Below are 25,518 nucleotides of genomic sequence, written 5' to 3' on the forward strand. Positions count from 1 at the left end.
ACTTTTTTTGTCCTAGTTTCTTATCAGTTATAAAGAGTTTTGATAAAGATAGCACCCATGGCGCTTATTTGAAGATCAGATTCAAGTGAAATAAGCAAATGCATAACGACAAATATGATATGATCTGGCTCATATGTGTTATGGTTTATATCCAGATTGTCCCCCCGCTCACAAGCCTCATGAGCTCATAGGTGGAGCACTCTGATGAGTTTATAGCTAAATGCCTGTTGGGAGGAGTTAGGTCACGGGGGCGTGGCCTGGGTGGATCTGTCTCTAGGTACTTCCTGCCTGCCAGGGTATAAGTGCAGTCTCTCCTCTGCGCCCCACACCCGCACCGTGCCCTTCTTTCTGCCTTGGAGACAGCTAACTATGAGCTGAAACCTCTACAAACTGTGAGTTAAAATAAACCTTTCCTCCTTTAAGTTGTGGGTGTCAAGTATTGTGTCTTAGTGACAAGAAAGTAACCAAGACGATATCTAAATCTAAAAAAGTTGGTCTCACAGTGGAGAAAACAGAATATTCTGCTTTACCAGAGGTTGAAGAGGGAAGGAGGGGAAATAAGGAGAGGTTGGTTACAGTTAGGAAGAGTAAGTTTGGATGTGCTACTGCACAATAGGGTAATGTGGATAATGATAATGTATTGTTTCAAAATAGCTAGATTTTGTATATCCTCAACAAAAAGAAATGGTGTTTGAGATGCTCGATATGCTAATTATCCTGATTCGTTATACAATGTATACTTGTATCAGAGTCTCACATCATATCCCACAAACATAGACTTATGTGTCAATTAAAAAAGAATATAAAGCTTTTTTAAAATGTAGTCTTTGGTTGTATTCTTGATCTCCTGGATTGGTATTGTTAGAGGAAGGATACCCAGGACTCTGGATTTTTAATATGGAAACAAGAACCAGTGCTCTGTGTATGGGGCTGGCAGAGGCGCCTGGAGCGAGCGCTTGGTTGTGGCCCACTTGGACCAAGAGGCGCGGCTAGGCCGGCGGGGTCGCCCGCGAGCAGCCGCCGGTCCCGCCTCCCGCCGGCTGCAGCGGCTCGTGCGTTGCGTCTCAGGTCAGAGGCCTGGGCCGAGTCCGGCGCGTCCCCCGTCCAACTCGGGCCTGCGCAGGCCAGGTGCGCGGCACCTCCATCTTGGGAGGGAGCCCGCCCGCGGACCCCGCATCGCAGCTGCCACCCCCGCCCCGCCGCAGCCCGCTCGCTCGCCGACCCGCAGGGCCGGGTCTCCGCTGTCCTGACGCCTCGCGTGCCTTTAGCCACCTGGGAACAGGTAGAGTACTCCCGCCCCACCCCCTCTTCGGGCCTTTGCAATTCTGTCCCGATTCGTTCTCTGACGCCGGCGGCCTGCGCCTCTGCATCCAGTCCCGGGATCCCAGAAGGCCACGCCCACTGGGGCGCTCCGGGCTCCATCCGCAGGGTGGACGCTGAGGGGACGCCAGGGCTCGGCGCAGGCGCCCGCAGCTGAGCCGCGTCTATTTTTGCGCCTAAACCAAAGTCACCCTCTAATCCCCCGCGGGCGCCCTGAGAAGGGTCGCGCACTTGCGGGCAGCCAGCGGCGCGTTGGGCGGGGCCGGCGGGGGCGCGCGGGGCGGTGCTGCGGCGCCTGCGTCCCGTGCGTCCCGTGCATCTCAAGCATCTCAAGCGTCACCGAGCGAGCGCTGGGTTGCGGCCCATCTGGACCAAGAGGCGCGGCTAGGCCGGCGGCGCCTCCATTTCTTCGCGCGGCCTCGCCTCCGGCCAGCTGCAGCGGCTCGTGCGCTCCGTCCCAGGTGAGAGGCCTGGGCCGAGTCCACCGCGTCCCCCGTCCAACTCGGGCCTGCACAGGCCAGGTGCGCGGCGCCTCCATCTTGGGAGGGAGCCCGCCCGCCCTCACCCGCGGACCCCGCCCGCCCCCACCCGCGGACCCCGCGTCGCAGCAGCCGCCCCCGCCCCCGCCCCGCCTCAGCCCGCGCGCTCGCCGACCGACCCGCACGGCCCGGTCTCCGCTGCCCTGACGCCTGGAGTGCCTTTAGCCACCTGGGAAGAGGTAGAGTACTCCCGCCCCACTCCACCCCCTCTTCGGGTCTTTGCAATTCTGTCCTGATTCGTTCTCTGCCTCCGGCGGCCTGCGCCTCCGCAGAAGGGAGGAGAATGAAGCCCCGATCCCCCGGGTGGTGTGCGGCTCGGGTCTGGATCCCATTTTCCCCGGTATTCCTTGGATAGGAATGGTGAAGCGTCTTACGGGCTATCAGAATAATGGAAACATTTTCCATAGCCCTACTCTTTTAAATCATGATTGTCAAATAGTAGCACCCTATATATAGGTATCATTATTTAACATAGGACTTTTGCCGGCTTTTACATTTTTCTGTAGTCCAGGGACAGGCACATTTGTATATGAATCTGTGTACATATATAATTATTTCCTTGTGCGTATAAATGTCTAGAAGTCGAATTAGAAGTAGGTTAAAGATTATGAAGGTTTGGTGGAAGGTTTGATGCTGTATGCTCTAGGTCTCTATAGAATGAATAGATTTTGCCTATGTTAGATATCCTGCAAGGAGAAGGGGGGGTCTCATACTGAACTCAGTGGACTTAACCAGATTCTTGTCTAAAATTATGTTTTGTGAAACTTGATGTTACTTAAAATATGGCCCCACTGCTTGAATTCCAAAAGTCTGTTTCTGTGCGGGGTTTGGTTGTGTTAGTTATTACAGTTGTAGTTTTGTATATGCATATCTGAGTATGTTTTTAATGAGTATTGAATATGTCTGTAAATGCACATGCATTTCAGAGACCGATGTGGGGAAGGAGTACTGTGGGGGGGAATTATTTGTGCTTGTTATTTGCATGAAAAATATTCATGGGTTTTGTGTTTTGTTTTTTTTTTTTTTGGTACCTGGGACCGAACCTGAGTCCTCAGCTTGCGAGGCAGGCGGTGGAACCACTGAGCTAAATCCCCAGCCCACATATTCATGTTTTTAAGAATAACAAGTGATATAAGTATGTAAAGGATTAATTTTGAGGGTCTTTTTCTGTATTTGGAACTTCAGACTTCAGAATAAGCCCCTGTTCTTTTATATTACTGTCTAAATTCCTCAGGTATACAGATTTCGTTTAGCAGTTATGAAATATAATAAAATCAAGGAAAGTAGAAAATCTGCTCTTCCCTTATGTATAATGAAGGCCATGATTTATTTAATATAAATCAGTAAATGTATGATGGATGAATGAATGGATGGTGGTTTATAATGAAGGTACTGTGATAATGTGTAATTGAGCATACAAAGATATGGTTCTTATGCACATGGGAGAACTAGATGGTCCATTGTTGCATTGTTTGAAATCGATTATTGGAGGTATACAGCAGAGAAAGACTTTTAAAGGTTAGGTGGGGGTTCTGTGGCAAGGATTAATAGGCATTTCGGAGGAAAGCACGTAAAAAACAGGTATGAAGGGCCTTGCAAACGCAAGGACCCGAGTTCGATCCCCGGTACCAAAAAAAAAAAAAAAAAAAAAGCAGGTATGAAGGGGTTGGGGATTTAGCTCAGTGGTTCTGCCGCCTGCCTTGTAAGCGCAAGGTCCCGAGTTTGATCCCTAGTACAAAAAAAAAAAAAGGTGTGAAGGAAAATGGCATGTTCAGTATGAGCAATATATGTTATTGAAGAGTTTGTGAGTTTGTATTCTATATACTGATAAACCATTTAAGTTTTTTTTTCTTTTTAAGTAAAGCGGTGGTACAGTTTGTGATTTGGAAGCATCATTCTGTCTTCAGGGAGGAAGTGTTTAGACAGGCTATAGTTTGAGGAGGGATACTAGCAAGGAGGCTTTTGAAATCATTCATGTTAAACATAATGAAGTCCTGAACTATAGCCCTGGTATTGCAAAGGACAGGACAGTTCTGAGTCATTCATAACTTGAAATTGATAGGCTTTGTGAGCAGTTGATGAGGGATAGGAAAAAATTGTTACTACCAGATAGGTTTCTCCTAGAGTGACTGACTGAATTGTTATTGCCATTAATCTAGAGAGGGACTAATACTGGGGAACAGGAAGATTCATTTTGGGATAGGTTGGGTGTGAAATTAGATGGGGCGTCCAGTTGGGATAGTTCTTTGGATATAGAGCTTTGGAAATCAGGATAGAAGTTGGGGAGCTCAAGTTACATGTTTGGATTAATCAGCAAATACATGTTGAAGTAAAGAGCAAGGTGAAAAATGAAGAGAGTTGGTGGCTGAGGATAAAATACCAGGAAATTTCAGTGTAAAACTGTAGCATATTAGATGTTTAGATTCTTAGGCTCTCATACTGTACTAAATTTGTAACATAAACTTTTCATTTTTAAAGTAAATTTTAATGAAATTTGAATGGTTAGTTTTTTTGTCAATGAAATAAGTCCATAAGCAGAAAAAAATAGCTTGAAACATTGGATTTTAATCTGTTTCTCTTTTAGATTGACTCTTTGAAAGATGCCTTTGCAAGCACTTCTGAAGGTAAGAAATTGAGCTGATTATCAGTGTTTGAGATACAATTAAGGATGGATATACCTGTGTGAGACCTAGAATAAGTGAAGATTTATCCAGCTCTAAAATCTAGATCTGGTTCTAATGCCACCACTGTCCCTGGTTTTGTTGGGCATGAATACTGAGGGTGCTGTTGTATGGCCCTCTTTCTTGTTTCCTTACCCATGAAATAGGGATGGTAATGTTTGCATTATTTCCTAACACATTGGGAGAGACTCCAGATAAAAATGCAAAAACACTTTCTAAAGCTCAGGGTAAATGGAAATGTGAGAAATGAATATTAAAGGAGTTATTTTATAGTTTAGAAAAGGACATTGACATTGTTTTCTTAGCTTGATATAAGTACGGAAACATCAGTTTGTACTTGATATAAGTGTAGTGGTAGAGTCATGTGAAAGCTAGAGTAGTTTTTGCATTTTTATATATTCTAATAGGTCATCCTTTCAGTACATAATTACAGTTTTGATGGTTTTTTTCCCCTCAGGTATTGAAAAAACACCTGTTGCTACTCATACCCGAGGCATAGTTTGTACAGGTCATCTTTGTAAATTATATCTTGTTATCCTGCTATGAAGTATTTACAAGGGGAAAGACTTTTTAGTAATACGGGATGGAGCAGACTCAAATTTTAGTGTGTTTTTCTTTTAACGTACACACACACACACACACACACACACACAAAAAGCTAAAATCCAGGGATCCAAGAGACGTATTTTACAGGAGGAGGCAGAGGCAGGCAGGTTCTGACCATGATACCCACCACCTTGAAGCACCACCCATGGTTCCTCGTCCTCCCCCAAGGATGATCCTCGTGGTCTTCGCCTCTCTCCTGCCTTGGTTGGTGGACTCGTGTGCTGCTGGGCCTTAAGACTGCCCACACGGCTTTGGAGCTCAGCATCCTGCAGGACCCACGTGGACAGGTGCACCTGCATACTGAGAACCTGGTGAGCATGCGCAGCGGCAGTTAGGCTCCTGCCTCGTTGCTTGGTGGCAGATGCCAGTCAGTTGGAACCTAGCCTCAGAGCCTAGTGGTTGGGACACTGTGGCTTGTGAGGTTGGAGGTTGGCTTCACTTCGGAGGCAGAAAAAAGCTGAAGGGGAGGGGCAGCTGCTAGGATGCCGGACGTCTCAGCTGTGAGGCAGCTCTTTGGCCTCAGCAGGAGAGGCCAGGAGCCCTCGGGCCCCGCAGGCCTTCAGGGCAGCTGCGGGGGTCTGAAGCGCAGGGTCCGCCCCAGGCCCGTGGGCAAGCTCCACAAGGCTGCCAGCGTGGGCGACACAGGCAAGATGATGTATCTCCTCGGTCTGCGGAAATGTCTCGTCACTGACAGAGACAAGAAGCACAGGTATGGGGCTGCGGGGAAGGGCGTGCAGGTGGGGCCAGGATGGTGCTGCAGGTCCAAGGACTGAGAGGGCTGGACAGGGAAAGGAGTGGGAGAGGCAGGCCAAGGGAGGGCCGGAGGGGGTGACGAGGGAAAGAGGAGGCCATAGGGGAGGGCTGGAGGGCAGGCGGGCAGGGGTTGGGATAGGGGAGGCTTCCACCACCAGGAGAGGAAACCTTGGAGGGGGTCTATCCCCAGGCAGCAAAATATTTATGAGCAGCAAAATAAAACCAACGTTCAATGAGAGGTTATAGATTACTTTTTTGACTACTTAAAAGTGATTTAACCACAGTAACAAATGTGAATATAGTATTTTATTCTTAAAATCACATTGAGAGAACTGTTGTATACATTGTAAAGAAAATGGTACGGTAGGAGATATTTTCCATAATATATCAAATTCAGGGCTAAAACTTATTCTGATAAAATCTAGTATCCATTTTCTATCAGTATTCACCCGTGCATGTATGTTCTTTACTGAGGAACCTTACATGGAAACTGAAATGGGAACATGGCTCCATGTTCTTGACTCGAAAGATTTGTTAGTCCCAAAATGTGAGCTTTCTGTTTAGCAGTTTTATGTAAACCCAATAAAAATGTCACAGAACACTTGATTTCACATACCCTGTTTTGGTATTGTGCTGTCACTAAGAAAATGTGGTGAAGACCTGCCTTCCTAGGTATCAAAACAAGCTATTTTCACAAATTGTTTACTAACAGCCAAAAAGACAGATAGATGAATGTAACTTAAGAGAATATCCAGAAACACTCAAATAGCTGCAAGAATGTAGAACTTGATACAGGTGACATCTGTATTAGTTGAAAAATCAGAATTACTCATGAATGAAATGGCTGTGAACTGTTTGAAAAATATGAGCTAGATTTTTATTTCACAAACATTCCTGGAGTATAGATAAAAAATTTTAAATAATACGAAATGAGAGAAGTACCAAAAGAAAACACAAATGCCTATTTGTGCTTTCCTAAGAATGACCTCAAAAGCAAGCACTCTTTCTTTTTATGTGGTGGGGGTTGAGCCCAGGGCTTGGTGCATGCTAAACACACCACCTGTAAAAAAGCAGGCATTCTGAAGTTTGACTATCAAAAGAAAAATTAAACTCTCCTTTATATTAGAAAAAAGATAAGATGAAAGGCAACATACTTGCAAAACGTGTACAACATACATCAGATGAAAAATGTATCTTCATTTTACAGAGAGATTTTTTTTTCAAATCATCAGAGAAAAAATACAGAATTCTAATTTATTTATTTTGAAGGTGGGGATTACCACTAAGCTATACTGAACTCTAAATTAGGTAAAGTACTCTTTTGCAGCTCGACAAGTGACCTATAAACATAGAAAAAAAATAGAGTCCCTGGTAAAGGGAATTTAATTTTAAAAGGGAATGAAATGCTGTTTCACATCTACAAAGTTTGTGGAGATGAGGAACAGTTTATATTGCTGCTTAAACTTTTAAGATGGCTAATGACTTTTTCAAATAATTTGATGTAAGTACTGTACCACGTTTTTAAAAAGCATGTTTCTACCCATTAATTCCATGATACTAAAATATCTTTAGGACACAGATACACATGTAATTTGCTTTTCTTCAGCATTGTTTAAAATAGCAATGTATTAAGGAGACTCCATCGCAGAGATTGCATCAATTGTAGTGCATTCATAGGATAGAATAATATATGACCATTGAAGGTGGCATAGACACTGACGTATGTTGACATGGAAAGATGCAGTCTGGTATATCAAGTGAGAAAAACGTCAGCTTGATTTTTCATATACATAAATAGACTAAAGCGTTGTCCAAAAAACTTGTACAAAATGGGGTAAAATTTATTTTCAGGCATTTGAATGATAAGTGAAGTTTTCTGTTCCTTTGTTATTATTTAGAAGTTTGTTGTATTCCTAATATTCAAGGGTTTCTCTTTTTGTTTCTAACTTTACTTTCATTGACACCAGAAAACATACTCAGTATTCATTCAGTATTTTGATGTTTTTTGAGTCTTGCCTTTTGGATCATCATGTGATTAGTTTTGTCAATAGTCGTGTGTGCCCTTGTTTCCCTTCTCTTACCTGTGATTTCTACAGCGACTATGTATAAAATCCTAATCAAAGTTCACTGTGAATAAGCAGGAGAACAAGAGGAATATTGATTAGCACAGATAATAATTTTTCACTTTGTGTATGTGTGTGCATTGGTATTTTTGCCACCTCTTAGCTGCTTTGGAAGTAAAGGAGTCATCTGTGCTTATATATTTTATTATACATACGCTTAATTTTATGCATTTTAGTATAGACTCAGTGCATATGTGCAAGTACAGATCATTTTAACTGTACCTTTATAGAAGTAAAAGGTATCAAATATAAATGATTATTACTATTGCAGAAATATTGGTTTAATTTATATTCCCCCACAGTATCCATTCTTTCAGTCCATTTATTTACCAAACATAACCTGAATACCTGTTATCATGCTTACCTGTTCAGTCTAGCAAGTTGAGAGATTCAAAACTGAAGTAAGAACTCAATTTCAGTTGAAGCTTTTCCTCTTTCTTTTCGAATAAAAACATGCTCTGAAGATAGGAAATTATGAAAGACTCGTTAACTGCTCTTTTGAAAATGTGTAACAGTACTAGTGCTAATATTAAGCATTAAAATACTTGATTCTGTGCATTCTATAAATATAATACTGAATAAAATGGGCCATACCTACCCATTTGAATCCTGGGTTTTATTCAGCTTAAAATGAAAATCAAAGTAAGGCTTGTTATTTTATTTTGTCTTATTTTACTGATATTCAGGCCTCTTTCCTTGTAGTAGTTTTCAAATACCAACCGTGTGACCACAGCTGCCATAGACCTGTTGCTATGTCATGTTGTACTTAGTATAAAGCACTATGGATTGTGTGATGACTCTATAGGAAGAACAATTTTTAAATGCCACTGCTGTTGCAGGATTTTTGTGTAGAGAGATGAGACACTGAGACCTTTTTCTCAGGAGCCAACTTTATTTGTGCCAGCACTGACTCACCAGATTGGGCTTCATATCCAAAGGCTGAGTGCTGAACCTGCCATAGTTGCACCTTCTTATGCAATTGATTTACTGAATTGAAATGTTGTCTTTGTCTTTTTTAAGTAGTAATTACAATATCTGGTAATTATTGAGTTATTCTAGAAACTGTTCTAAATATTTTGCATGAATCCTTATTTAACCATCACAGTAGTGTCCTGTGAGACAACTGTTTTCAGTCACCATTTTGTAGGTGAGAAAATTGAGGCATAGAAAGGGTAAAAGATAGCTAGAGAGTAAGAGCTTAAAGGAGAAATTAAATCCAAGTTGAGCTCAATCCAAAGCGTGCTCTTCCTGTAATAGCAGGCTGCTCTGGGATGGGAGTGGTGGTGTGTGGCTCAGTGTAGAGCGCTTGCTTAGTATGTGCAAGACCCTGGCTTCCATCCCCGCCTGCCCCGACCCCCCAACACAAAGTCACCTGGCTGTGCTTCCATTAATTGATGAGTAATAAGTGTTGTACATTTTAGAAGAAAATTAAATACTTGTTTTGAAAGCTGTTTAATGTTCATGATTACCAGAATAATGGTGCATTTTGAAGTAGAGCTCTGTAATTTCCTAATAATCTTTCTCACTATCATAGGACTGCTTTGCATTTTGCCTGTGCCTCCGGCCATCCGAAAGTGGTGACTCTCCTGGTGAAGAGGAAGTGTGACATCAACGCCTGTGGCAGTGAGAACAGTACCGCTCTGATTAAGGTAGGTAGCAGGCAACAATTTCAGCATGAGATGGATTGTATTTAAATACTGAAGATAACAGTGAATCGATATAATTTAAATATCACTACTTGGTGAGGCGTGTGGAAGGTCTCTTTTGAGTTCCTTGGTTGACAAGTCTCTTGTTCCAATACCCACAGGCTGTACAATGGCACCAGGAGGAGTGTGTGACTGTTCTCTTGGAACATGGTGCCAATCCGAATGTTGCGGATGCCAGCGGCAACACTGCTCTCCACTATGCTGTCTGTAGTGAAAACACATCGATAGCAGCAAAACTGCTTTCACACCATGCAGATACTGAGGCCAAAAATAAGGTATAGATCAACCAATTTTTTTCCAAAATATTTGAAGTAGATTCATGTTAACAGTGACATATAGGTAGTGTCAGTTGTTCCTAAGCTCAAGCATTCCATGAATGAAAATACAGTATTTAAAATAACTTTTTAAAGATTTCACTTTAAATGTTGATAATTGTAAAGAAATACTAGAGGGTACAGCTTTCTTTTATGGATTTATAACAATATTTGTGAAAACACTGGATTTTAAAAAAGTAAATCTTTTCTTTTTTCTGATTTATAGTCACCAAAGTATTTTTTTCTTCCCCTTAATTAGTATAAAACAACCCAGGACAGCAAAATTTGCCTTGGAAGTAGGCTTTATTTTAAAACTTAAACAGAACAACAGCATCTTATAATACGTGGAAATCTTGTTGCTGTTGATAAGTCATAAAAGCAACTCATTTTTCAGTGGTCTCGCTTAATTGGGAAAATGGAAAGGGAACGTGAATATGCAGGCCAGTGGGGGTTATTTGGTTTTTTAGTTTGGTTTTGTGGTTTTTTTTGTCCCCGTGATCGAACTCTGGACCTTGTGCTTTCCAGGCAGGTGTGGCATCACTGAGCTAAACCTCCAGCCCCTTGTTTGTTTGTTTGTTTGTTTTTGAAAAAATATTTTTCTGGTTTATGTATATAGACAGGCTGCTCTTCGATTGGTTTTGGGCTTTTTTTGAACCAAAATATTTATGGGTACATTTTAGATATACAAATGATAACACTCATCATAGGGAATTTGGCCCACTAGCTAATATATCCGGCCTCTTGTGTTTTTCCATTCCCCTTTTCCTTTGACTCTCCCTCCCCTCTCTGTATACAAAAACTTTGTTTCTCTATTTTCCTTTTGTTTTCACTTTTTTTCTTTTCCATTCCTTCCTATCCTCCTTCCCCCTCCTTTGTTCCCCTTCCCGTTTGAACATTTTTCTTACCATTCCCCAATATCTATTACACATTTTAGTCCTTATTTTCACTTTCAGTTTCTCACACCAGAGAAACAATGCAGTATTTAAGTGTGTCCGATTTTCAGTTCTGAGGATAAAAATTCTTTGTTGTTGTTGTTGTTTTAATACTGGAGATTGAACCCAAGGCCTTCACACTGAGCTACATCTCCAGCTCTTTTATGTTGTTATTATTATTATTATTATTATTGGTACCAGGGATCGAACTCAGGTCCTTGCGCTTGCACAGCAGGTGGCAAAACCACTCAGCTAAATCCCCGGCCCCATTTATGTTATTTTTTATTTTGAGACAGGGTCTCGCTTAGTTGGCCCGGTTGGGCTTGAACTCGCAGTCTTCCTGCCTCAGCTTCCTGCAGTGCAGGGATTACAGGCATGTGACACCGTACCTGGCTTGGGAATAAAAATTCTTAGTTAGGAAAAATGTTGTATGGTTGCAAACCTGCAATTTTAGGAGAACTCTGAGGAAGCCAGATTGGCGTTGGCTGGATGGTGATTAGGTGGAAAACAAGGGAGAATGAACAAATAATTAACAGACATTCTCTTCTTCTCAGGCCGAAACAGGAACCAATGGAACAGTCTGTTCTTTTTTTTTTCTTTTCTTTTGGTACCAGGAATTGAACTTGGGACCTTGCACTTGTGAGGCAGGCATGGAACCACTGAGCTAAATCCTCTGCCCTGTAACACTGTATATTCTGCTTTCAAACCTATAATATTGTTGTGCCCAGATCGCGAAGTCCCCAAAGACCACCAAGGAGCCGATTCCAATGTAAACACACGAGGGTCGTTTATTCAAGCTCGAGCAGGGCCACTCAACCGTCACCGACACAGCGGATCAGGATTGAGAGCCCCAAATTTCAAATCAGGGTTTTTACTGTGGCTACAGCAAGGTTTGGGGATTTTCCATTTAGCAGTTACATGATTGGTTGATATTTAGCAAGTATGGGGTGTACATGGGGCAGGGGTTGAGGGGTGGCTACATGTAGATTTTATGGGAAAAAGGAACAATCAGCAAATTGACAGAATGTTCTATAGATAATGGGCCCGGGAGCGTCTGTTTTCTGGGCAGACAGAGGATTGAGTTAGGAGCTGTGTCCTTTTTTTATCTGTTGTCCCACAGAACAAGGACATTTTATCATTATTTTATGGGCACAAAGGAGACTAGAGGAATAGTTGACTTCAGTGAAGTGGAATTTATGTCAAGGCCACTTTACTGTCTTATTCGAAGATGGAGTCAAACTTTAAAATGGAGTTAGTTAGGTCTCACAATGTCTTGCTGGGAGCTGGGAGATAAGGGGTTTATATAATGATGTCAGTTGGATTTTGAATTTACTAGTCCCTGTTCTGCTCCTACCGAAGAGGATTAAATGGAGCTTTCAGAGAGTAACTATCTCTTACTTTCCCTCCTTTTGGCCAAATCCCCAAATGGTGAAAAGAACTGGCTGTGTGGATGAGAGATGAGACTGAAGTGACTTTCTAGGTTCTGTAGTTCTCGTCTAGACTTGTGCTTCTCAGTGGTCTGGGGAAACTTTTGAAAATGTACAAGTTGAGACTCTCCCCTGAGATTTTGAATCAGTAATTCTATTAAGGCCTGGACATGAATATTGAAAAATATTTCCCCAGGATCCTGATATAGCTCAGAACCATTTAATAGATAAGTAGAATGGTGAATACCCAAATCTTGGAAACTTAAGAAATCTGTGGAAGAGTTAGATTAAATACCACTTTCTTCCAGTCTCTCCTTTCCAACACGTTGTGTTAGCTCAACTTTCACTTGTCTTTCTCTACCTCTGTCAATGGGAAGTGAAAAGGAGTATCAAGCTGTTGCCTTGCAGGATACCACCACTCTCCCGCCAGCCTGCAGTCATTCACTGCCATTGAGAAGCTCTGCAGAAATTTGCTTATGGTTAAGCCAAGGCTGAATCTTTAAGAGTTTTACATCTCTTTATTATCGTTCAGAGGATGAGGTCAACAGATGTTAATTATTTGTAGGATTTTCTCAGCTGAATAGTAGCAACCAGGAACCTGTTTTTAGTTGAAGGCATGTGATAGACTGTCTCAATGTGTTAAGTTCAGTGAGCCCTGGCAGAAATCAGTGAAGTTAGTAAGAAAGTAGATGACAGTGCTTTTTAAAAATTGTATTTATTTTTTGTGTGTGGTACTAAGGCTTGAACCTAGGGTCTTCCCACTGGCCTACATCCCCAGAATTCAGCACTCCTCGCCCCTTTTTAAAACTTGAGACTCAGTCTCACTAAGTTGCCTAGACTGGACTCCAACTTGGATTCTCCTGCCTGGGCCTACAGAGTGATGAGATTACAGGTGTGCCTCACCGCACCCAGTTGGGAATTCTTTTGGTAATTTAGTTTGAGCACGCCTATGAAACTATTTAATTAACAGTGGGGGAGAATTACATAGAAATGGAGGATAAATTAAAGTTGCAAAATTATTAAAATAGGTATAATGAATCTTTCTCATTACATTGTGGGGGACCCCCCCCCCCTTTTTGGTACCTGGAATTGAACTCAGGACCTTATGCTTGCCAGGCAGGCATGGTGCCACTGAGCTAAATCCCCAGGCTCTGGACCTCATTTTTTGGAAAAACATGATGTTAAAGAAGGATTTTTACAGGCAGACATTTGCTTTGTACACAACCATTTGGAATCACATGCACAGCAGAGATATAGCAAAAGACTGTGGACCAAATATGGCTCTTAGCTGTATTCAGTTTGCCTCCGTACATAGATTCCACGTTGAAATTTCACGAAACTCCACCAGAACTTGGGGTTTCAAGATTCTCTGAAAGGAGAACTAGTCTCTTTGGAGCCCATATGACTGTTGGAGCGTGCCCCCTGTATCTGAAGCTCTCCTGTTTTCTCCAGTTTGCTATTGACCCACCTCTGTATTTCCTCCTGTCCACTACTGTGCCTTTATGAGTTTACAGCTCTTGAATTATGGTATATTTTAATAAAGAGTAAGGAGTTTCATGATATTTTATATTAATGTATAAGAATGTCATCTATATTTTGTAGTACCCTCTTAGAAATGGAATTGAATTTAGAAGTTGTTTTAAAAAGCTTTTTCTCATACTGTAAATTATCGTGTTCCTGTTAGAATGTCTACAAGCATTATTAGGTTAATTATGATTACAATTGGGTAAGTTTTGCCTGTTTCCACCAATATTCTTTCTCTTCAGCATTGTCCCTTAAAAATACAAGTGACTGGGGCAGAGATTTAGCTCGGAGGTACCGCCGCCTGCCTTCCAAGCACAAGATCCCGAGTTCAATCCCTGGTACCCCCCGAAAAAAATGAGTGACTTAATGGTTTTAATTATAATAAAATTAATCCATATTGGGCAGTATTAGACTTTTAATTGATAAACCATCATAGTTTTTCCTCTGATTTATAAGTATTTTCCCTAAAACAAAGAAATAGCCCTAGCAATCAGAATGGAAACAGAATGAAAACTTATTAAAAACAGTAGATATGCATGTGGATCCCAGGATTATCATTATAAGTGAGAATCAAAGTTTGGTACTGGGCTTTTTATCAGCTAAGATAAAATTTTCTTCTAATAATAGGAGAAAACCCCGTAGACAGTTTAGTAACAAGCAGTCAAAGTTCATTTGGAGCCTATTTCACAATTGAGTGACCATGTCCCGGGGACTCATTTGGAGCAGGATTGGCTGACATATGTATTTGGATCCTGACACCATACTTGGAATCCAGCATGTTTCCTCCATAACCCAGAAGAAACTCCCATGTTCCTGGGCAGCTCTCAACACTGTATCCCTGAAACACTTAATTCCTCAGATGTTGATATTTGCCAGAAAAAAGTATTGTCAAATAGGAATAAAGCAAAGTTAAAGAGATTTTAATACTGAATAAATAATGCACAGTTTTATAATAATTTCTCAAACAGGTGATCAGTGAATCTGTTGAGGCATAGAACTTGTAGCAAATTATTATTTGGAATATAGACTGAGAACCCTGCACTAGGGATAACTTAGCTCATCAATTCAATAAAAATACTTCAGTCTTTTACTACTATGCTTTAGGGCTTGGGGCTACTGAGATAAAAGATACAGCCCCTGCCCTCAAGATGCTTTTGATTTAGGTGGGAGACACTGCATAACTCCAAAGTACCATGATAAATGCTGTGATAGAAGGAAAGATCCTTGCAGTCAGCGAAAGTCTGGGGCGAGTTTTGACACTGAGCTCATGTAGCAACCCTAGGGAGAGGTAGTGCCTTTCAGGAACAGCACCTGTGGAAGCATAATGAGGAGGAAGAGACTGCTGTGTATTTATTCTCTATACAGTGGACCTTCCAGTCATGACTGGCCTGACATATGAACAACTTGCTTAATGAGGTTAATGGAAGATTCATCTGCTTCTTGTTACCTATAGTGTGTGCCCAGGTAAACATCCAGATCTCTGCTGTATTGACTTAGTTAATAACCAGCCCTCGGAACTGATGGAGTTTGTAAGTCTAGGGTCTACGGTACTAGGTTAGAGTGATAGGGTCCTTTACAAGTTCAGTTGAGAAGTAGGTGGTTGTGTGGACTCTAAATTGTTTCTGCTCATTCACAGGATGACCTCACACCATATTTGCTTGCTCTAAGGGAAAACAGACAGCAAGTAGCAGAATTGTTTATAAAGGCAGAAACAAATATTCACGCGGTGGATGAGGTGGAAAGGTATAGTTGTTTGTTCTTTTTTTAAAACAAGACTTTAGTGGTGTTCTAGAGTAGTAATAAATAATGCACAGTCACATGAAGAAGGCTAACTTAAAATTATTGGGATATGATGAAAAAAATCAACACCAACCATCAGAGAGCAATTATTTTTATTGGGCAACACAAAGAACACTGTATGGGAGGATTCATGCTCTGTTATACAGTAATATTGACTGATGTTTGCTATTTTTATGAATAATAAGAGAATAACAACAGTTAATACACTGTGTATTGTTATCTTCAAAGTACTTCCTCAGAGTACAAGACATAAACCAAAAGGATTCTTACAAAAAAGAAACATGTAACACAAAACTTTCTTTTCAGTGATCTAAGATAAACTAGTAATATAAATGAAACCAGTTAGTATATATATTAAAATATTTTTGAAACAATGAAATAGGTAGTTTGGGGAAGTGTTTGAACTTCTCCCTACTTTCTATTTTGTATATATATTGTTTATCATATAAGAGAATATTTGAACTTGTGTGTCAGACTTATTTCACCTAACATTATATTCTCAAATTGCATCCAATAATCTGTGAATGCCTAAAGTTTATCTTTCTTTATGGCAGTGTAGTCCTCCATTGTATATAAATACCGTTTTCCTCATGCATTCTTCTGTTGATGGACATGTACACTGTTTCAAAATTGTAGCTGTTGTAAATTGTGCTGCTGTAAACATGGATATGCATGTATCCCTGTGCTATGATCTTAACTCTTTGAGAAGATATCTAGAAGGAGCGTAGCTGGATCAAATGGAATTTCTATTTTTAGTGTTTTAAGGAATCTCCACACTGATTTTCCTAGTGGTTGGACTAGTTGACATTCCCACCAACAATGTAGAAAAGTTCCTCACCTCCCCCCATTTTTTTTTTTTTGCTTAAATTCTTTTATTCCTCCCCCATTCTTGTCAACATTTATTAGATTTTTTTGATGATAACCATTCTTTCTGTGGTAAAATGGTATTTGCAATGTAGTTTTAATTTGCATTTCTCTGATGGCCAGCAATAGTGAGTATTTTTTCATATATGTACTGGCCATTTATTCTTCTGAGAAATGTCTTCTTTTCATTTCGGTTGCCCATTTCTCAACTGGGTCTTTTATTTTGGAAGGTCTCATTTTTTTGAGTTCTTTATATGTTCTTGATGTTAGTCTTCTGCCTGTGGAATAGCAGACAAAAATTTTTTCCCATCCTGAAGGTTGTCTCTTCGCTCTGTTGTTTGTTGCCTTTGCAGTACCGAAGCTTTTTAGTTTGATATGATCCCATTTGTTGATTCTCTATATTATTTCTTGTGCCATTGGGGTTCTGTTCAGAAAGTCCTTGCCTATGCCCATGACTTCAAGAATTGTACCTGTTTTATCTTCCATCCGATTGTTTCTGTTTTACCATTTAGATCTTTGATCCATTTTGATTTTAGTTTAGAACATGGTGAGATATATGAACGTAGACTCAATCTTCTGCATGTAAGTATCCAGTTTTCTCAGCACCGCTTATTAAAGAGTCTATCTTTGGGCCGGGGATTTAGCTCAGTGGTTTCGCTGCCTGCTGCACAAGTGCAAGCGCAAGGACCCGAGTTTGATCCCCGGTACCAATAAAAAAAAAAGAGTCTGTGTTTCCTCTAATGTATGTTTTTGGCTCCTTTGTGAAAGATCACACAGTTCTGTGTGCCTGGGGTTGTTTCTGTTTCTTCTGTTCTGTTTCACTGATGCTCATGCCTGTTGTTGTGCCAGTACCATGTGTTTTTAATCAGTACAGCTGTATAGTATAACTTCAAGTCTGGGATATGATGCCACCTCCTTTGCTTTTGTTATCCAGGATTGCTTTTGCTATTCTGGGTCTCTTCTGATTCCATATAGAGTTGTTTCTCTAGCTCTGTGAGAAATGACACTGGTGTTTTGCTTGAGATTGCATTAAATCTGTATATCAGTTTTGGAAGTAAGGCCATTTTGACAATATTGGTTATACTTCTCCAGAAACGGGATATCTTTCCATTTACTGATGTCTTCAATTTCCTTTTCCAGAGTGATGTAATTTTCATTGTAGAGGTCTTTCCTTCCTTAGTTGGGTTAATATCTAAGGATTTAATTTTTTGATGCTATTGTGAATGGTATTATTTTCCCAATTGCTTTTTCAATGTGTTCATTATTAGTATACAGGAATGCTATTGATTTTTGTGTTTATTTTGTGTCCTGGTACACTGTTAGATTTGACTGTCAATTCTAGGAGTCTGTTGTGGAGGTTTTGCGGTCTTGCAAATAACGAATCATGTTACCTGCAAATAATGATATTTTGACTTTGTCTTTCCTATACATATCCCTTTTTTTCCTCTTACCTGATCGTTCTGACTAATATTTCAAGGATACATTGATCAAGAGTGGTGATAATGAACCTCCTTGTTTTGTTCCTGATTTTAAAGGAAAGGCTTTCAGTTTTTCCCCATTTAATATGATGTTAGCGGTAGGTTAGTCATAAATGGCCTTTATCATGGTGAGATAAAGGCCTTCTATACCTATTTGCTTCAGAGTTTTTATCGTGAATGAATGTTGTATTTTGTCAAAGGTTTTTTCTGCATCTGTTGAGATGATCATGTGATTTTTGTCCCTGCTTCTGTTTATGTGATGAATTACATTTATCGGGTTGACTCCATGAGATGAAACCTACTTGGTCATGGTGTATGATCTTTTTGATGATTTGTTGCATTCAGTCTTCCAGTATCTTGTTAAGGATTTTTACATCTATGTTTTGTTAGAGAAATTAGCCTATAGTTCTCTTTTTTGGTTGATCCTTGTCTGATTTTGGGATCAGGATAACGTTAGCTTCTAAGAATGATTTTCAAAGTACTCTTCATCTTTCAATTTTATTAGAAAATTTGAGGAATATTGACGTGAGATCTTCCCTGAAGTTCTTATTGAATTGCACTGTGAACCCATCAGGTCCTGGGCTTTTCGTAGTCGGTAGTTTTTCATTAATTCTTTAGTTTCCTTGCCTGAGACTGGATGATTCAGGATTTTTATATCTTTTTAGTTCAATTTTGGTAGTTCATATGTATCTAGGAATCTCTCTGTTTCTTCTGAGCTCTCCAGTTTTTGTCGTATCTGTTTGTAAAGTAGTTGCTAATAATTATCTGGATTTTGGCAGTGTCTATTGTGATTTTACCTGTTTCATTTCCGATTGCATTATTTTGTGTCTTTTCTTTCCTTTTATTGTTACGATTGGCTATGGGTTTAATCTATTTTGTTGATTCTTTCAAAGCTCTTGAATTCACTGATTCTTTGTATTGCTTATTTAGTTTCCATTTCATTGATTTCTACACTGATTTTTATAATTTCCTTCTTTATACTCCCTCTGGGTTTGGATTGTTCTTCTTTTTCTAAGACCTTGAGTTGCACCATTAGGTTGTTTATTTGAGCTCATTCTATTTTTCTGATGTGGGCATTCACTGCCATATACTTCCCTCATAGGAGTGTTTTCATCGTGTGCCATAAATTCTATTTTCATTTCATTGTAGGAACTGTTTTATTTCTTCCTTAATTTCCTCTGTGACTGATTTTTCAAAAGTGTGTTGCTTAATTTCTTTATGTTTGCATAGTTTCTGTGGTTTCTTTTGCTATTGATTTCTAGTTTCATTGCACTGTGATCTGATAATATGCATGGTAAAATTTCGAAGGAAGCAGTGAGAGGGCAGAAGAGCCAGGGACACGAATATACCCTTCCAGCTCATGGGCCAGTGACCTGTCTCCAACCAGGCCCCACCTCCTGAGAGCATGTTCAGCTACTGAACTTGCAGATGGAAGAGTGCACTGATGAGTATAGCATCCCCATAATCCAAACACCTTCTACACAGAAGAATTACAGTGGACATTTTCAATCTAAATCATCACATCCTGCTTAGTCATTGAATCGGAGATAGACTATGGAAAGGGGATGGTGTGTCTTTCTACATTAAAGTTATCAAGTTTGCTTTAGTCTGAGCAGCAAAACTTAAGTCAGCCATTGGTTCCATTTTCAGTTCAGCATTCAGGTCAGGCAATTTGTAAAGAGAAATTATTCTCAGGCTCTGCCAGTCCGTTGGCTGTCTCTCTCTGATGTGGGAATGGAAGTGAATCTCCACTGACCATTTCATAAATTGGAAGGAGATAGAAAAAAGTAACTAAAAGCTTTTTAAAAGCAGAGGTCAAATTTTAATTGACCAACCAAGAGACGTCATTCACTGTACAGATAGCTAATCTTTCACCTTTTTTTAAGGACAAAATTCACATGCTTTTCTTTTGTTTTCACCTTAAAGGTTTTCCAGTAAACCTGGTCCTGGTGACCTGCAGCCTGGATTGGATGAGGATGACTGTAATTTTAATAACAAGGTAAAGTGCTCTTTTGTGAATTTAATTTTCTTCCTCTTAGTTTTGCTTTGTATAGGGCTTAGTCTTAAAATTTAGCAGTGGCCTACCTACCATGGTTTTATATGAAAATGTTTTTTCTTTTTCCTTTGGTGAATAATTGGTCCATACTCTGAGGTACTGGGGACTGAAAAAAAAAGTAATGGGCTAGAAAATACATAACGACAGGAAAGTTGTATTAGGCAAAACTTTCTCACAATAGAGGAAATATAAAATTTGGTCAAGGATTATTTGGATAAGTATACTTTACTGTGAGTTTTAAATCATACTACCATGGCTTTTATAATACTCATGCCTAAATAAATCTTAAAATGGATCCTATTAGTCTTTATAATAATCATGGAATTTGGGTGCCTTTATTTTCAAAACTTTAGAGCACATAAATATATTTTTTTCTTAGGTAGTTTATTTCAGTATCATACAGTTTTTATGAGAGCTTTTTCTATTCTTGGTTCTGTTTTTAGATTAAAATAATACTAGAAATTGATTAAACTTAGAAATTTTAAATCTGTTTCTTAAAATTTGTATTACTAAAGAATTACAGTTCTTTTTTGTTGTTACTTTGCTTCTGGGAGTTGATCATAGGGCCTTTGCAATGAGCTACATCCTCAGTCGTCTGTCTGTCTGTCTGTCTGTCTATCTATCTATCTATCTATCTATCTTAGTCAAGGTCTCACTAAGTTGCCCAAGCTGGGCTGGAACATTGGGTCCTTTTGGCCCACCTCCGGAGTGCTAGAATTAATGTGTCACCACAGCTGACTACACTGTGTTTTCTAAGTCATTCTTCCGTTAAGAGGGTACTGTATTTAAAATTCTTCATCTGATTGAAGAATTCATGTTTTACCCAAAATAATAACCAGTTCTAGGACTAGATACTCTCGATACCATATGGTAAAGCTTTAAGAAATTTTTTGCTCTATAAAAGGTTTTTAAAAATACCCAATCAGAATCCTTGTATCTCACTCTAACATTTCAAGTTTTAGAAGTTTTTTTACTTCAAAATACTCATTTTAAACTCTTGCATTACTGTGAGCTACTAGAGATTAGGAAATATGTTTGTGGTTATCCTGAACACTTGGAATAAGGTGTTTTGTATTAAGCAATACTTTTAATGTCAATAAGTGGATTTCTAGAATAAGTGCATTTTTATAATTTTACAAGTAGTGTATGCTTGATTTATGTAATAGCCAAGTCTATTAAATTTCTAAAAATATGGCCTAAATTATATTCCCTTTTAATGTTTAGAATATATAATTTTGGGTGAGTTATCTTGAAGAAATATGTCATAAATAAGAAGGAAACAAATTAGAGGTATATAAATAGGAAAGAAGGTTCCAGTACATTCTAGTATCCTTTAACTCTGAACTTAGGTTAGGATTTTATATTAAAATATCTTAACCTTTTTTTCAGCATGCTCCATGTTGTACTAGATACATGTTTTCAAGATGTACATTTCTCTTTAGTATTCTCATTAGCAATTCTTTCTCTAAATAGAAAATTGGTGTAACTTTTTGTTTTTTCTTCTCTAGTATTATGCTGCATTTCTCAGGTAGTGGTAGATGGCATGTTTAATTGAATTATGTTATAGTAATTAAATTAATCTATTTTAGTATTTATAAAAATAACTATAGTATAATACAAAGTGGTAATTTTTTAAGAGTGAACAAAAGTCTAGTTCTTTACATACCTTATTCTTAATATTTTTCCTTTTCTTCCTTGGTTTAAGTTGGTATTTGGTTGACTGGTCATCTCTCTCTTCTCCCTTCTCTCTTCTCTGCCTTCTCTCTTCTGCCCCCACTCCTCTGTGTGTGTGTGTGTGTGTGTGTGTGTGTGTGTGTGTGTGTGTGTGTCCTTTCTTACCTGCTTTAAATGATTTCCCTCTAACCCTAAATTTTTCTTTGCAGAAAACACTTATGCAGTGTCTATTCTTTCAGTCTACCTTCATTTTCAGGACATATTTAGTTACATCTTTCTATTTAGTGATTGTGTGGCTTCGATTTATCAATCACTGCTCCACAGGATTTATTCTTGTCTTTTTTCCTGTCTTTCTTGGAAGGAGCTGAATTGATATAATCATTTGTCATTATCTATTTGACATACAGAATAGAAACAACTTATACTGTTTGTAATTCTAACCCATTAAATAAGATACTACTAAAAACTCACCTCTTAATTTTTCTCCTTGTGAGGTAATTCATGGAAATATAAATCATGCAAACAAATTCAAAATATAACAAAATGAATTTTTATTTCATAAAATGTTAGTTTTTTCAAAGTACTCTAAACTACAGAGGGATAAATATTTGTTTTTGGTTATTTTAGTTAAGAAAATAGTCTGCTAAATGTCCTACTATTTATATAATTAACTAGAGGTATGGGGAGAGTAACATTTTGGGCCATCTCTGTCATCTTTCATAGCCTTCACCCCATGAAGAAGATGGAGATTAGTAAATGGCAGATTGGGGTTTGAATGTACATCTGAATGATTCCAAAACCTGTGCTCTCAGTGTTAGATCAAGCAGTGATGGTGAATATTATTTTATCAGATTGATACTTGTGATTCTTAAAGCTATTATTTTTTTTTTCTAGAATGTCCCCCAAATAAACCTAACTGAGCGCTGGGCTGCTCCTCAGCAATCCAGGAAAAATCGTAAGCTATTTGATAATGACTGCCTACTCCTGTGCTATTCACTGGTTTGAAGTTGTAGGTATTTTTATGTACAATTGACTTTGTTTTTATTGTCGTCAAAGCAAAATATGGCATTGGGGAACCAGGAAACAGAACCTTGCTTGATGACACTATTTCTGATCGTGAGAACAAAGATGTGGTTAAAACCCTTTCTGAAACATCACTCAAAATCCAGAGCTTTTCTCAGTCTTCCTTTTCATCATCAGCACCTGACCCAAAGGTAAGATCTTTCTTTAAATACTTATCCCCATGCTTTTAGTCACATATGATGGCAAAGATCTTAGAAATATAGGGCCATAAGATCATCCTAGAAAACACATATAATAGAGATTTATGTACAGAATTGAGCTTTATAAAAGTTGCTGGGAGTAAAATGTTCTTAGGTATGTCATTTTAGAAGGAAAGAATTAGAAAACAATAAAAAATATAAATATGAAGCTGAGATTGAATGAGAAGACTCATTTACAAGGCAGGATAAGACTTCCTAATAAGACTGAATAAGAGAGTCAAAATCAAACAGTATAAAAACGAGTTAAATGAGAGTAGAAACTCTATTATATGTTAGAAATTACATACTTTTCAATTACCTATAATTGGTTTTCAAGAACTGAAAATGTGATCTTCATTTTTGCTACATTTAATAAAGTGATATCCTATTTAATCCTGCAAATCTCATATTCATAGATTGTAGAGAACATTGTCAATGATCCCTGCAGTGGGTCTCCAACTCCTGAGAGACAAATACGTTGCCTGGGAGATAGGAAAGAGAGAGAGAACAAAAGACACAAACCCAGAGACTCCAGAGAAGAAGCTGGGTCTTGGGCTGATCTAAGGTGCCCTAGGCAGCAAAGACCAAAGGCACCAGGGACATCCAGTATTTATTCATTATGAGTGTGGGAAAGAGGGGAACTGGGCAGGCCTCAGGACACCTGCTGCTAACAAGTAGGCAGGCAGGGGCACTAGCATGACTTTACTGAAGAGGACAGATGGTTAATTCAGGGAGGATGAATTTAATTGGAGTCAGTTGACCTTGGCTGGAAGTGAACTCAGCCAAGCCCTGCTACTTCATGGACTAGGACTTAAGTACTGGTAGCAGTGATTAGCAAAGGACCAACACTAGGCCTACTCTGCTATCTGACATGCCCATTTGAGTCATGTAAAACTTCGGTCAGACTCCTAAGATAATAGAGCCGAATTATAGAGGGGCAAGAAGCTTGTGGGACTTCTAACCTGCTAATACCAGGCAGAGTTGTCTGCTACAGGACATAATGCAAAATGAAATCCATTTTAAACCTTACTAAACTTATTATGAATTATTAATATTTGACTCTTTTATTCTTATGGTTTCTAGTTTAACTCGGTGCCTGGTGTATGTTTGTTTAACATATGACTGTTGGTGTATAATCTTGGCAAATGCTTTAGATCTTTTTGAGAATAAAGAGAAAATCAGTGAACATTGTATTTCATTGTCTCATGAATTAAAATTCCCAGTTACATAATTGAGAGTCTTCTCTCATTCCCCAACTCTGGGGAACCCAGGACCTCATGCATGATAGGAAAGCTCCCTACCACTGAGCTACACCTAGCCCTCATTATGATTTTTAATCTGTATCCATTACATGAGAAAATAAATTTTAAGCTGCACCATTCCTTGTTTTTATAGTGAAACATTTATTGGTGCATGTTAGGCATACATAATGGTAACAGTCAGCATAGAGAATCTGCACCTAGTGGTGGTACATCCTACCTCTTTTTTTCCATTCCCCTCACCTCAAGCCCCCTCCCCTCCCTATGTACAAAAGTTCTGTTTCCATTTTTTCCTTCTGTCTCCAGTTTTTCTCTTGCTCCTTCCTTTCTTCCTCCCCCTTCCCTTGTTCCCATTCCCACTTGAACATTTTCTTCACATTTCCCAATATCTATTGTACATTTCGTCCTTATTTCCGCTTGATACTTATTTCCACATCAGAAAAACAATGCAGTATTTAAACACGTATGTCCAATTTATTTCCCTTAAGAGTATGGTCTCAAGGTACATCCATTTAGCTATAAATGTCTGAAGCTCATCCTTCTTTATGGCAGAGTAGTACTCCATTGTTTACAAAACCACATCTTCTTTACCCATTCATCAGTTGATGAGCATTTGGGCTGTTTCCAAGATTTAGCTATTACAAACTGTAAGCTACATCATTCTTTTTTTTTTTTTTTGGTACTGGGGATCGAACTCAAGTCCTTGAGTTTGCGCAGCAGGCGGTGAATCTACTGAGCTAAATCCCTGGCCCAGCTACACCATTGTTAAAGGGAAAAAATGTAGAAAAAATTTCCTTCTGGAATGACTCTTGTTACATCTTTTGCTAATAATCTCTTCCTGTAATGGACATGCATATGTACACATCAAATGAATGAAATCACAATTTGTGGGGTTTTTTTTTCCTAAAATAAACTTCCTGTTATATAGAATCATTGGGAAGAAAAGATTGATGAGAGTATGCAAAGTTATGAGGCTGGGGATTTAGCTCACTGGTGCCACCGCCTGCCTCGGAAGCATAAGGTCCCAAGTTTGATCCCCAGTACCAAAAAAAACAAAAAAAAGAGTACGCAAAATTATCTCTGGAAGATGATGTTTTTAATTTTTAAAGTATCTCCAGCAATGGGAACATTTCATGTTATTCTAAGGAAGCATTATTAAATTCAGTAATCATAGGTTTGGGGGCTTTGTTTTTCCCACTT

The 25,518-nt window shown here is 39.2% G+C and overlaps 1 protein-coding gene across 11 annotated transcripts in view; it reads left to right on the forward strand.

Annotated features, from left to right (window-relative positions):
* The first annotated feature begins 252 nt into the window (after nt 1-252).
* The window catches only part of LOC101702041 (ankyrin repeat domain-containing protein 26), a 36,603-nt gene continuing 11,337 nt past the window's right edge, over nt 253-25,518 (forward strand). For 3 of the 11 annotated variants that reach the window (XR_015448042.1, XR_015448043.1, XR_015448044.1), the window contains exons 1-9: nt 253-392; nt 4,444-4,483; nt 5,315-5,457; nt 9,557-9,671; nt 9,830-10,003; nt 15,562-15,668; nt 19,994-20,066; nt 22,692-22,752; nt 22,854-23,011. Coding sequence is in view for 4 of the 11 variants with exons in the window: in XM_087203169.1 (XP_087059295.1) it covers nt 4,460-4,483; nt 5,315-5,457; nt 9,557-9,671; nt 9,830-10,003; nt 15,562-15,668; nt 19,994-20,066; nt 22,692-22,752; nt 22,854-23,011 (855 nt within the window). In the remaining 7 variants the exon portion in view is untranslated. Of the gene's footprint in view, nt 393-1,162; nt 1,283-1,642; nt 1,782-1,933; nt 2,039-4,443; nt 4,484-5,314; nt 5,458-9,556; nt 9,672-9,829; nt 10,004-15,561; nt 15,669-19,993; nt 20,067-22,691; nt 22,753-22,853; nt 23,012-25,518 lie in introns of those variants that run through there. The other 8 variants (XR_015448047.1, XR_015448048.1, XR_015448045.1 and 5 more) reach the window with 5 other exon arrangements.

This window comes from Heterocephalus glaber, unplaced genomic scaffold (genome assembly GCF_053883595.1).
Source record: "Heterocephalus glaber isolate CG9 unplaced genomic scaffold, H.glaber_assembly_v1.0 deba00001788, whole genome shotgun sequence".
In the NCBI taxonomy this organism is placed as follows: domain Eukaryota; kingdom Metazoa; phylum Chordata; class Mammalia; order Rodentia; family Bathyergidae; genus Heterocephalus; species Heterocephalus glaber.